The 11,955-nt window shown below is 57.8% G+C and overlaps 2 protein-coding genes across 10 annotated transcripts in view; one reads left to right on the top strand and one right to left on the bottom strand.

Annotated features, from left to right (window-relative positions):
- Positions 1-11,678, bottom strand: part of NOC2L (NOC2 like nucleolar associated transcriptional repressor) — a 13,744-nt gene extending 2,066 nt beyond the window's left edge. The window contains exons 1-15 of one of the 2 annotated variants that reach the window (XM_069545964.1): positions 10,001-11,678; positions 9,706-9,858; positions 7,970-8,144; positions 7,765-7,881; positions 7,102-7,222; positions 6,925-7,015; positions 5,032-5,110; positions 4,833-4,943; positions 4,392-4,505; positions 3,800-3,988; positions 3,511-3,650; positions 2,525-2,636; positions 1,628-1,741; positions 1,306-1,407; positions 37-180 (exon numbers count right to left, since the gene is read on the bottom strand). In XM_069545964.1, coding sequence (XP_069402065.1) covers positions 37-180; positions 1,306-1,407; positions 1,628-1,741; positions 2,525-2,636; positions 3,511-3,650; positions 3,800-3,988; positions 4,392-4,505; positions 4,833-4,943; positions 5,032-5,110; positions 6,925-7,015; positions 7,102-7,222; positions 7,765-7,881; positions 7,970-8,144; positions 9,706-9,858; positions 10,001-10,026 — 1,788 coding nt within the window. In that variant the 5' untranslated portion in view covers positions 10,027-11,678. Of the gene's footprint in view, positions 1-36; positions 181-1,305; positions 1,408-1,627; positions 1,742-2,524; positions 2,637-3,510; positions 3,651-3,799; positions 3,989-4,391; positions 4,506-4,832; positions 4,944-5,031; positions 5,111-6,924; positions 7,016-7,101; positions 7,223-7,764; positions 7,882-7,969; positions 8,169-9,705; positions 9,859-10,000 lie in introns of both variants that reach the window. The other variant, XM_069545963.1, reaches the window with a different exon arrangement.
- Positions 11,403-11,955, top strand: part of KLHL17 (kelch like family member 17) — a 5,814-nt gene continuing 5,261 nt past the window's right edge. For 3 of the 8 annotated variants that reach the window (XR_011247750.1, XR_011247749.1, XM_069545988.1), the window contains exon 1: positions 11,464-11,696. Coding sequence is in view for 4 of the 8 variants with exons in the window: in XM_069545988.1 (XP_069402089.1) it covers positions 11,587-11,696 (110 nt within the window). In the remaining 4 variants the exon portion in view is untranslated. Of the gene's footprint in view, positions 11,697-11,955 lie in introns of all 8 variants that reach the window. The other 5 variants (XM_069545996.1, XM_069545995.1, XM_069545989.1 and 2 more) reach the window with 4 other exon arrangements.

Raw genomic sequence — 11,955 nt, 5'->3', positions numbered from 1 at the left:
GTGCCCCCAGGGCCTGGGCTCTGGCCCCCAGCTGACCACTGCACGCTGATCAGACACGCTGAAGCAGACTTTCTGGCGGACACTGCGGATGTGCTCTGCGTTCTCCTGCACCTTCTCGAGCAGCTGGCGCACCTGACGGCAGTAGTTGGCCACCTTGCACTCCCGGAGGAAGGATTTCAGCTGCAGAAGAAGAGGCTCAGCCTAGCTCCAGGCACAAGGCTGTTCTGTACCCTGTGTGCAGTGACCGCAGACAGGCAGGGGTAGGGGGTGGGCCGGTGTCATGGGGTCCTATATTTCAGGCCTGGGGGACACTCCTGTGACAGGGGAGCCCTGGTGCACACTGCGGTAGGGGGGGCCGTATTGCTGTGTGACATCTATAGCCCAGCCCCTGGGGGCCTATGCAGGGCTGATGGGAGAATGTGCGCCAAGCCAGGGGCCAGGGAGAGGGGTGGGCAGCGGCAGGCACAGCACGGATCTACTCTCCAGGCTACATCCCACCCACTGCCTGTATCTGTAAATAAAGCTGTACCGGCGCATTTGTTCATGCATTTCTGTAAGTTTTTTTGTCCTTCTTTCTGCGGGAAAGTTGAGCAGTTTCGAGAAACCATGTGACTGCAAAGCTTAAATTATTTGCTGACCCTTTTCTAGACCACGATCCCTGGGACTCAGACACAGCAGGTGCATACACACTACGTGTGGGCAGCCCCACCCCACTCACCACCAGGCCCACAGGCACAGGCCTCCCTGAGATGGGAAGCACCGAGGCTGAGGGTAAACAGGCCTCCAAGTGGCCTAGAAGGAGCTCTGGGGAGGGAGAATCCCCCCACCCCTCCAAGTATTGCCTGAAGAAAAGCTGAGGTGGACAGCCAGGGCTTCCTCCCACCCCAAACCTCTCCTATTGCATCACCCGGCCCAGGAGCACCTGGAAAAGCACGCACTCAGACTAGCCCAACCCAGAGCGGAGGGGCCAGGTCCAGCCTGCTCAACCCTGGCACCTCCAAGCAACCTCATGGCTGGTCTGGACCCTGGGCTGTGGCAGGGTGGAGATGCGCTGGCAGGTCCTGGGGTCCTCGCGGTGCACCCATGCCAGCCCACTCCTCAGGCTCCACACCCAGGATCTAGCTGCCAGGCAGTGTCAGCAGAGATGTCACACTACCCAGGTTCTGCCACTCATCCCGTGTGGCTGGGACTGCAAAGTCCCACTCCAGCCCCACATGAGGGGAGCTAGCCCGTTAGGAGATGGTCTGGTCTGCTGAGGGGTCTGGGCCCATGGAAGCATCCAGGTGGGAGGCAGCGGGCACACACCTGCAGGATAGCAGGCAGCACCAGCTCAGGGAACGCGATGCTGTGAGCCTGACTGTGCAGGTACTCCAGGGTGAGGTCGTACAGCTGCTCCACCAGGCCATCCTGAAGCAGCGAAGGAGCGGTCAGCATCAGGGCAGATGGGGGCTCAGGTTTACCAGGCTCCCCCAACCCCAGGAGGCCCACAAGGTTCAACTCTGGAGGGAAGTGAGCCTTCTCCTGTCCACACTCATCTGCCTCCAGGCACCCCACACACAATGCCCTCCGACACCCTGCCATGACCCTGCCCAGGGCATTTCCAGACCCTCCCAGAGATCAGGCTTACCCGGTATGCCTTCTCCTGCAGGTTGACCTTGGACAGCTTCAGGATCACAGCGAAGTTGATGGGCCTGGAGCTTATGCGCCCCGGCCTCCTGTTGAAGTCAACCTGCTGGAAAATCTGTCCCAAGGACCTGTCAGCCCCTCCTGCACACGATGCGACCCTGGGTCCCTAGAGACCCTTCTTGAAACCAAGGATAAGACACAGTGCCAGTCCTTCGGCCCCCAAACACAGCCTTTCCCCCCATCAGCTCGAGTTTCAGATCTCTGGTCCCCCAGAATCCCTCTGCCACAGAGCAAGTCCCTGGTTGAGGGAACAGGACTAGGGCAGGACCTTCATGTACTGCTGCTGCCCTCCTCAAACGGGCCGGAAAACCTTGAGAACCAGCGTCTGGAGACAAAGAAGGGTCCCTCCAGCCCAGGGTCACCATCACTGCAACTTCCTCACCCACAACCGCACCCCCACAGCCTGGTCCTGGTTTCTAGTGTTTGGAGAGAAGCCTTTCCTGACCTGAGCTGTGTGCACACGTGTACACACAGATGCACATGCACAGAGACAAGCACAGGAACACAGTTTTGGAGTTAACGGGGCTTCCGGCCCAGCTCTGCCCCTGATACTGGCAAACACCCGGATCAACCCAAGTCTGTGACCTAAAACCAGCACTCTCAGGCCGGCCCTGCAGAGCAGCTGTCCTCACCTGTAGTGCCACTCTTGCCCACCACACAGAGTACTCACAGGCAGGCTTCATGCAGAGCAACACCCTCACAACACCTACATGCTATGTCATACCCATATGCTTTGAACAAGGAGCCAGCACTCAGGACAGTGGAACCAAGGTGAGGGGTGATCAGGCCACATGCAACAGGAGGCATCTCCCCCCAACAACCCTGGGCACAGGCTCACCTCGAGGATGAAGGGCAGCACTGGGATGAAGGTGCCCGTGCTCTCCGAGAGCAGTGTCAGGGCGCGCACACAGTGCATGCGCAGCGGGTAAAAGCGGGCCGTGGGGACCAACCTGGGCATGTGGGAAGGAGGGAGTAAACAAAGGCCCAGCCTCAGAGAGCCTCCTGGCCCAGCTGCCCCAACCTCTCCCCACCCACTGGGCTCCAGTCTCAGGAAGGGTTCTTCCCCGGCAGGGCCAGTGGCCACGCCTGGCTCGGACAAGCAAGGGCAGAGTAAAAGGCCCCCACCAAAGTTGTGAGGACCTGCCTCTTTACTCAGTTACACCGGGACACACCCTCCCTGCCTATCAACTCAATTTCATTTCAAGGCATGACATGGTGGGGAAGCGGAAGCCTCTGGTGAAAACCTTTCTTTCTTCCCGTCAGGAGGTCAGCGATGCCCTCTTCTGGCCACACATGGCTCCTCCAGTCTCTGCTCCCAGAGACCAACACTGAATATGCATACCGTGGCACATCACACCAAATCTGCTCTGTGCAAGAGGCCTGGGCAAACAAGCCCAAATTCCCTTCAGACTGCACACCACCTCCTCTGCCCCATGACTCCAAAATATATGTGTGTGCCACATTCTTGACTAAGGTCACAGGCAACCAGAAGCCCAGCTGACAAGGATTCTGGAATGTAGGCACAAGGCCACAGACGGCCTAACCCCAGACCTTTCTCAGGTGCTGCCAAGTCACAGCACCATGCCCTAGAGACCCGAGTCACCAGGGGCACTGGCCAGGCCCTCCTGGAAAACTAGCTCCCCCTGGCCTTCCCGGATACCTCCTTGGGTGACCCGACCCTATCCTGACCTCCAGGACAGCCTCTTGTATCCTTGTCCCCAGAAGGCCCTGTGTAACCCCAGCCCTGACCCCCTAGGACACCTATGTAACCCTGGCTCCTCTCTCCTTAGGCCCTCCGGGTGGCCTCACCCAACCCCGACTCACTTGATGCAGCCAATGATAACCTGGGATAGCGGGTAGATCAAGGGCTGCAGAGCTTCACTGGGGCAGATGGTGCTGAGGGCACGGCACCACAGGTAGAGGCAGTGCACGAACTGCCAGTTGTACACCGACTGGTATGTCTCCTGCCGGAGAAATCCACTCGGTCAGTCCCTGGGTCCCCTCTATCTACTCCACAGCCCCCACCAGCAAGGCCCCTGCCCCGCCAAGAGGCTGAACTGTCTCTCCTACAAGGCTCAGGGCCCACGGTGGGTCAGGCTCCACTCCTGCACACCTTCTTGTGTGTTGTCATGGCGTTGCGCAAGTGGATGGCGAGCTGGCGGATGTAGAGGAAGGCGTGCTGGTAGGCCACGCCGGTGTCCAGAGCCAGCAGCTCCGTCAGGGTCCGCTGCATGAAGTTGATGAGGGGCAGGGTGCTGGGAGAGGTGAACTTGCAGTTCCTCACATACGTGATATACATTTGCTGCCGGAAACACCCCAGTCAGAGCTACCTCTGAACTCCTGGTGCCCTGTGCTCCCAAAACGCAGCTCTAAGCCCCCTCCAGACACCAGGGTCTTTCCCTCAGAGCTGGCCTCAGCAGGAACCACAGCCTAGACACATCTGCCGCAGACCCCTCTCCTCAGCATGGTCCTGCTCCTCGAGTCCAGCAGCCCTGAGAAGGGTCTGCAGCGCAGAGGGGAAGGGTCTCACTGGGAGGCCTGGGACCCAGGAAGGAGAGAGCTGCAGCATGAATAACCTTGGGATCAGGCAAGGAGCCACAGTGCCCTTGGCTTGTGAAGAGCCCCAATCACAAAGGCAACCTGCCCAGCCCTCAGGTCAAGCCTTGCAACCCAGACCCCAAGGGAAGACCTGGGGGCACCGCTACCTTGAGGACAGGGCTCAGGAAGACATCCTTCTTGTGCCGGCAGACCTTGACGAGGACAACGAAGGCCAGCACCCGTAGTGTCTCCTCACCAGTGCTCCACAGGACCACCATCCTCTGCAGAGACAAGCTGTCATCACCTGCCCCACCCCCCCAGAGCCCAACTAGAGGCAGCCCTTCCCACAGTGCCCAGGGGAGCCACAAGATAGAGCTCCATCAAGGAGAAGCAAAAACACAGCATGCCACCCCTCCTGAAGGCCACACAGTGAAAACGGACCTGTCATCCACACATGCATGCATGGGGTGACAGAAAGCTGGCCCACCACCAGGGCAGCCCACCCTCGAGTAACTGGGCTCTGCTACCTCGAGTGTGCTCACACAGAACCCCATGGGGTAGCACGAATGCCACCTGCACACCAGCCAGCAGTGCCCGCCCCAGTGCACCTTTAGCAGCATGCGGCACTGCTTGGGAAAGGTCAGGTAGTAGGGCACAGAGCTGCCCACATGCTGGAGGACGGCTGCCGCCACTGTTGCCTCTGCCACGCAGGCCACCAGCTGGGGAGGAAGGAGAGGTCAGTGAGGCCCAGGATATGAGTAGCCAGGCCCCTATGTGACTGGTAGGCCCCACCTCCCAGAACTGCACCTGGATGACGGAGCTCAGGTAAGCCTTGACATCCAGCCGGAGCTTGGCCCACAGCGGGCTACTGGATGGCTGCAGCACCCTGTGGAGAGAAAGCACCCCCCCAGCTCAGGAGGCCACTAGGAGGCAGAGGCCAGTGTTCAAAGCACAAGGGCATGTGGGCCCTGTAGAGACACACCACCACCCCCGCCGACCATCTTTCCCATGACATTCAGGGGCTCCTCCAGCTGGACAGACACAAGACACACACTAGGACTCTTTCAAGGGTAGCTCCTAGCTATGCTTCAGGTGAGGTACCATCAAGCCTCAAACCCCCACCACATGGCCAGAGGGTTAAACATTCTCCCTGTCTGAGCTGGGGCCAGCCACTTCCCCCAGAATCTCCAGACGGATCTCTGGCCTCTAGCTCCCACACGGCTCAGGCACCCATTCTGCACTCCTAGGTCTGACCCAGGCATCACAAGCCAGAACCACAAGCTGGCTTCCTTTGGGCCACTCTTGTCTTTTTGTTGGCCACGCCTCATGGCTTTTGGGAGGGCTCCTCAATCCCTGGGCCATGGACCAGTACTGGTCCATAGCCTGTTAGAAATCAGGCATCATAGCAGGTAAGCAGTGGGCAAGTGATCTAAGCTTCATCTGTGCTCCCCATTGCTTGAATTCTCGCCTGAACCATACTCCCACCCCACTCCATGGAAAAACTGTCTTCCATGAAAGCCATCCCTGGTGCCAAAAAGGTTGGGCCCACTGGCTTATAGGGTCTCAGTCTCCTGACCAGAGACAACCTGAGCCACAACAGTGAAAGTGCAGAATCCTAACCAAGTAGACCACTAGGAAACTCCCTGGGTCACATACACTTTAGAGAGACCAGGCCGCTTACTAATAATTTCAGCAACAGTGGGGAATACTTCTGGAAGTTTCTCAAAGGCATCATCCCTCAACACTCAGAACTCAGCACGTAGGTGTTCATTCTAACTGCTAAAGCATGTGAAAGAATAAAGGACAGGGGCTCCTGAAAGTCTGCTGGCTGATACCAGCTACTGGGCACCTAAAGCCACAACCCAGGAGGTGGTGCCACCTCCTCCAGCATCTGCCATCCTCCATGGAGACTGCTCTGTATAGGGTAGCGGCCCCCATGGGAGCCCACACCCAGCACCACCTATACCGCCTGTTTGCTGCCCACTCACTCGCTGCCTGGCCCCCTCCACCTTCACTGGTCTATCAACTTCCCTGGTTCCCTCAGATACAGCCACCTCCACATGGCCACGCCTTCAGTCCAGCTGGACCCATCAGTCCAGCCCCCACCACCATGAGACCTAGGTATTCCCATCCCCAAATCCTGGCCTCCCCACCTCCCATTTAGATGGTCACAGCAAGACCTCTCCCTGGAGGTTCCCAGATTCCTCTGAGCCCCAATGTAATCCACAACCTGCCATGTCAGCTACTCATCTCTCCCCTCTGAAGCCCTTCCACAGCACTCTGCTCAAGCAACCTCTAGTATGGAAGTCAAGGCCCAGAACCCGCATGGATTAGGCCCCTGCTTAGAGACACGCACACACACACGCATGCACACACACACACACACACACATGCCACAGAGCAAAAAACCAAGGAGAGTAGAGGGGACTGATTAGTCCAAAGAAGAAAAGAGAGAATCCTGACCCAAGAAGATGGGGGACCAAAGCCAAGCACACACGCTGTAGCTGTTGAGGAATCTGGGCAGGGAGGAGGAAGGACAGAGCTACCCCCATAGGGCCTCAAGTGTCCAGCTTCTGCCAAGAGCCCTGCCAAGAGCCTGGCTCTGTCCTCAACATTCTTCTGGAGCCACTAGGTCCCAGCGCCACTGCTGTTCGCAGGGCAGGGCCCTCACCACATCCCCGTGCCGTCCTTTTCTCTTACCTGCTGCTGTCTTTTGGGGCTTTTCCGAACAACAGCTTCTGGAGACAGCCGAAAAGATCTCTGATGCAAAAGGTGACCAGAGCATTGAACACTGCAATGAGGGGTCCAGAGATGCCATTCTCAGAACAGAGGATCAAATAGAGAGCCTGTATCCCTGGTTCCCTTGCCCCAGCTCACCAGCACTGTCCGTGACCTGGAATTTGCTGGTCTCAGCGCCTTCCTCGTCTCCTTGGGTGGTGGCCACGGCTGCTCGGAATGCCTGCACAACTTCATGGAACAGCTTTGGTGTAAGGTGCTCCTAAAGGGGCAGAAGGACCCAGACATTGGGGGTGCAGTCAGTTGTGCTTGGCAAAGCAAAGGCAGCTAGCTGGAGCTCCAGGAATTGCCTTGAAAGAAAGGCATTCCTCACCCATATCTTCAGACCAAGAGCAGAGGTAGGAGCAGTGTTACTTAGCCACATGTAGGGAACAAAGAGAGTCCAGAATCCTCCTGGAAGGGCCACAGGGGAGGGGTGGAGGGTCCCGGATCTGAACTATGACCAGCTCCAAGTGATATCTGGAGTTCTCCCTTTCTGTCCTTTCTTTTCCCTGCAGAAACCACTGCAAGGCCCTCAAAATGGCCCTGCCTCCACCAACTAGCAAAGACAGAGACCACATCCTCCCCACAGTGGACTTCAGGGAGCCCTGGAGAAAAACAGAAAAAAGGTACAGGCAGAAGCCCTAGTCTCTGAATGAAGGAGAGAATGAAGCCCTGAGCCTGCACAGCCCCAAATCACTGAAATGAAGGAAGGGCAGACTCGGGGAAGGGGGACAGCTGCCTCCCACCCCCGCCACTTCTCACCTTTGCTGCCTGCTTCCATTTCTCCACCATGGCGAGGGTCACAGGGACAGAATCCCTCCTCTTCCCCTCAGGTCCTCTGGGGACCCCATCCTCCTCCTCCTCCTCTTCACTTGCTTCCTGCGCCAAACACAGGGGGTCGGGCTGCATGGGATGCAGAGGCCACAAATATGTCCCTGTCCCCCACCAACTTTGCGTAGGGCCTCACTTCCAGCATGTTCGGCAGGGAGTGGAGCTGCTCCTCTTCATCCTCAGAGCTGTCTGAATCACTAAAGTTCAGCAGGCTCTGGTCATTCTCCTGCAGGAACTTGTAGAACTCGGGGTCTTTGTCCTTCAGCCGAGAGAGCTGGTCCTTGTGCTCAGATGCACCACCTTTACGCCGACTGAGAAGGTGGGGGTCTTCAAGTCTGATTGGCAGCCACAGCCAAGGCCGAGGAGAGAGGGGTTGGGGGAGGGGGCGGAGGAATGTGGCTTCCTGTCTTCCTCAGAGAATCTATGAGGTTTAGTCTGCTCCCTCCATAGCAGCTGCCAACAACCAAGGCAGGGGTATTTCCACAGACTAAGTTTTCAATAGATCTCTCTCAGTCCAAAACCCAAACTCATACACTCAACAGTCTCTCTACATGTTTCAATGCACTTATTTCAATCCCAATACATATGACACTGAACTTGGGCTTCATCCAAACTTGCTCTGCCCACACCCTGCTCTTGGAGAACCTACCCCAGTATTCTTGCCTGGCAAATCTCATGGACCGAGGAGTCTGGTGGGCTACAGTCCACAGGGTGGCTGAAGAATCAGACATGAATTAGCGACTGAACACCACCACCTCAGTTGTTGAAAACTCCCCCTTTCCAGGTGCTTAGGTGAAAGGTAAACTCTGACTCTCACATTGAGCATGCAATCTGTCATGAGATCTCACTATCAGTACTTTCAAAATTCTCATGACTCCTCTCCAACCAGCAACATCTCTCAATTTCTTTGTCCATCCCTGACCCTTACAGCTGCTCTTAGCACAGCAACCTAAGGTACCTATTCTGTTAACAGTTACATGACATTACATCACTACCCAAAACCATGAGATAACTTCTGGCTGTACTGAAACACAGGTAAAAAGTCTACAAGACCCCGCCCACCATCATGTCTCCTCCTGCTAGTTTCCCCCTCATTTCTGCCACAGCTGAGCTCACCTCTGAATGAGCACTCTCACCAAAGGACCTTTTCTGTTCCTGCTGCCATTCTTCCCCTGCTGCTGCTGCTAAGTCGCTTTAGTCATGTCCGACTCTGTGCAACCCCAGAGACAGCAGCCCACCAGGTGCCCCCGTCCCTGGGATTCTCCAGGCAAGAACACTGGAGTGAGTTGCCATTTCCTTCTCCAATGCATGAAAGTGAAGAGTGAAAGTGAAGTCGCTCAGTCGTGTCCGACTCCTAGCGACCCCATGGACTGCAGCCTACCAGGCTCCTTCGTCTATGGGATTTGCCAGGCAAGAGTACTGGAGTGGGTTGCCATTGCCTTCTCCATTCTTCCCCTACTGCTGCAGTTTACTCTCTTAGGTTTTGCTAAATTAACACCTCCTTAAATGCTCCCAGCTAAAATTCCTATTCTCTTATCTTTCTGCTTTTCTTTCTTGTCTGCAGCACTTTTCGCTTCTACCACCCTAGATACTGTCGTTTATCCAAGGCCCGGTAAGCTCTCTGAGGCCAGAAAAGAAGACTATCCTCCAACGTTGGCCCATCATCCGGACGACTTGGCACAAAACAGACGCCCGGTAAATACCGATGGAGGAATAAATAAGCCGAAGGATCTGGGGTTGGAGTCAGAAGTCCCTAGGCCTCAGTTATGAGGCGCCAAGAGTGGTAAGCTCACTTCTGGTAGGGCGGGCCAGGAAGATTAGGATTAAGGGGGTTCGGCTTACACACAGCCCATGAAGGATGCTCCCACTCACCTGGCCAAGGGACTCCCACCTGGTCCATCCGGACCCCGGGCTGCCGCGCGCACCGCCTGCGTCTCCGCCTCTGGGGCTCCTTCGGGATCCGATTCGGACTCGGAATCAAAGCCCGAGGCCAGAAACTCATCCACCGTCAGCTCCTCAAGGCGCCTGCGGGCCATGCCGTTGGAGTCACGACTCCCCACGAGCCCAGTGTGCCCAGTCCTGCCTCCCCAGGGACACAGAGAGGCTCAAGGGGAGCCCCTATGGACGTAAGCACCCTCCGAAAGGCTGGATAGGAGCCTCAACTCACCGCTTGCGGCTAAGCGCCGCTGCCATGACTGCTGTACCTCAACGTGCACCCTACCTCCGGTCCCAGCAGCCCTTGCGCCAGGAGAACTTCCTGCAGGCCGACCCCGCCCCTGGCACCGCCCCTTCAGGTGGCTTTAGGGTTCTACAACGGTGGCTGTGGAGGCATCTAGGCGGGAGGGCGCGTTCACATCTCTTTTTTCAGATGGCCGGCGCCCCTACTCCCAGGGTGGCAAGCGGGACTCGAGCTTCCGGCGCAGGCCTGGTTCTGTCACGGCTCCCGCACGCTTCTGTTGAGGGACGGACTGCAGAGGTCCAGAACCCGGCAGGACTGCGTAGGGCGGAATCCCGCTGTCCGCTTACAAATCTTTTTCTCCAAAAAAGGCACTAATAACGACATCGACCTGGCGGAAGGTGGGATTGGAGCCCGGGTAGCCTTCGCCCAGCCCTGCCCACAGCCTTCCAGAGCTCTGTGAACACATGCCAGTGAGGATGTCAATACATCGACCGAGGAAAAAAATGCATGAGAGTGAGGGGAACCATGTGTCAGAGAGGACTCTTATACAAAGAGCTTTTCCAAATCAATAATAAAAAGCCAACAATCTAGTTTTCCGCAGATCGGAAAACAAACAAAAACAGAAATGGAGATGCTACAGATGAGCAGTTTGCGAAAAGATAAATGACACTGATGAGGATCAGAAGGATGAGGACCACTTCATTGGGTAGTCCCTAGCACCTGCGCTGGGCGGGACTGAAGGGCAGGAACCGGCGGCAGACAGCGGAAAGATTCAAGCATTGTTTTGAAGCCAGTTTGGCCAAATCTCCCTGAAAGAGGATGCCTGATACTTCAGTCCAGCGAGTCCTCTCCTGGGACTCCAGTTACTAAGGCATTTGCCTAAGTCTTCAGGCCCGCCCGGGCAGGGACAGCCACTTTTCCTCTGCCTGCTCTGTGGAACAGCCTGCCAGTGCAAAGACCGTGAGGCTGGAAGGTTGCCTTAGGGAAGGAAGGAGATGGAGAACTCAACCTATGCCCACCCCTCCCTCCACCCGTCTAATGGCAGAGGTCCGCAGGCCTGGACAGCCAGATCCCAAGACAGGGGACCTCACAATCCTACGGGCTTGCAGCCCACCCGCTCTCCCACTCCGCAGCCAGCGTCCAGTCAAGGCCAGACGGGCAAAGGGGCCTGCGTGGCGTTGGAGAGAGGCAAGCAGAGGCACCCTGGGCAATCACGTTGGGCCTTTCGGCCCCCAGAAGATTCCAGGGCTGGGAAGGCTTGAACGAGGTGACGCGGGTAGATCTTGGAGGGTTCGCAGATATAGGCGACGGGCGCGGCCCGGGGGGGCTTCCTGGAGGAGGAGGCGGACGGAGCCCCAAAACATTGAGAGGATTCGCCCTCTAGGCAGCGTCCCCGAAACCGCGGGAGAGCGCGGGAGGCCGGGCGGGCGGCGCCGAGAAACAGCGGCTGCGGGCAAGCGGCGGGATCGAGGGACGCCCAGCCGGTCGCCACCGCGGAGCAGCCCTTCAGCCGCCCGGCATCGGCTTGTCTGTGCGTCCTCCGCGGAACGGCGGCGGACCAGCGGCCGAGCCCCATGCAGCCTCGCACCGAGCGCCCCGTCGGCAGGACGCAAAGTCCGGAGCACGGCAGCCCCGGGCCCGCTCCGGAGGCTCCGCCGCCGCCGCCGCCGCCCCAGCCTCCAGCGTGAGTGGGCCAGGGGTTAGGGTTAGTGACTGGCTAGGGCTGAGTAGGAGGGAAGGAGGGGCGCGCCAACCCTGGCAGGCTGCCGGGAGGGGGCGGCCTGGCGCCCTGCTGGTTCGTCGGACCGCGGAGGGTCCAGACCCCCTGCGTTATCCGCGCACACAGCCGGGGCAGGGCATCCCGAGGTGGCTGCTCCCGGAGGTCTGACCCCACCCGCCACCCTTGAATTCCGGCTGTGCCTCTCAAAGACTCGCGCGGCTTG

Source organism: Ovis canadensis, chromosome 12 (genome assembly GCF_042477335.2).
Source record: "Ovis canadensis isolate MfBH-ARS-UI-01 breed Bighorn chromosome 12, ARS-UI_OviCan_v2, whole genome shotgun sequence".
NCBI lineage: Eukaryota > Metazoa > Chordata > Mammalia > Artiodactyla > Bovidae > Ovis > Ovis canadensis.
This window is presented reverse-complemented; position numbering and strand designations above follow the sequence as displayed.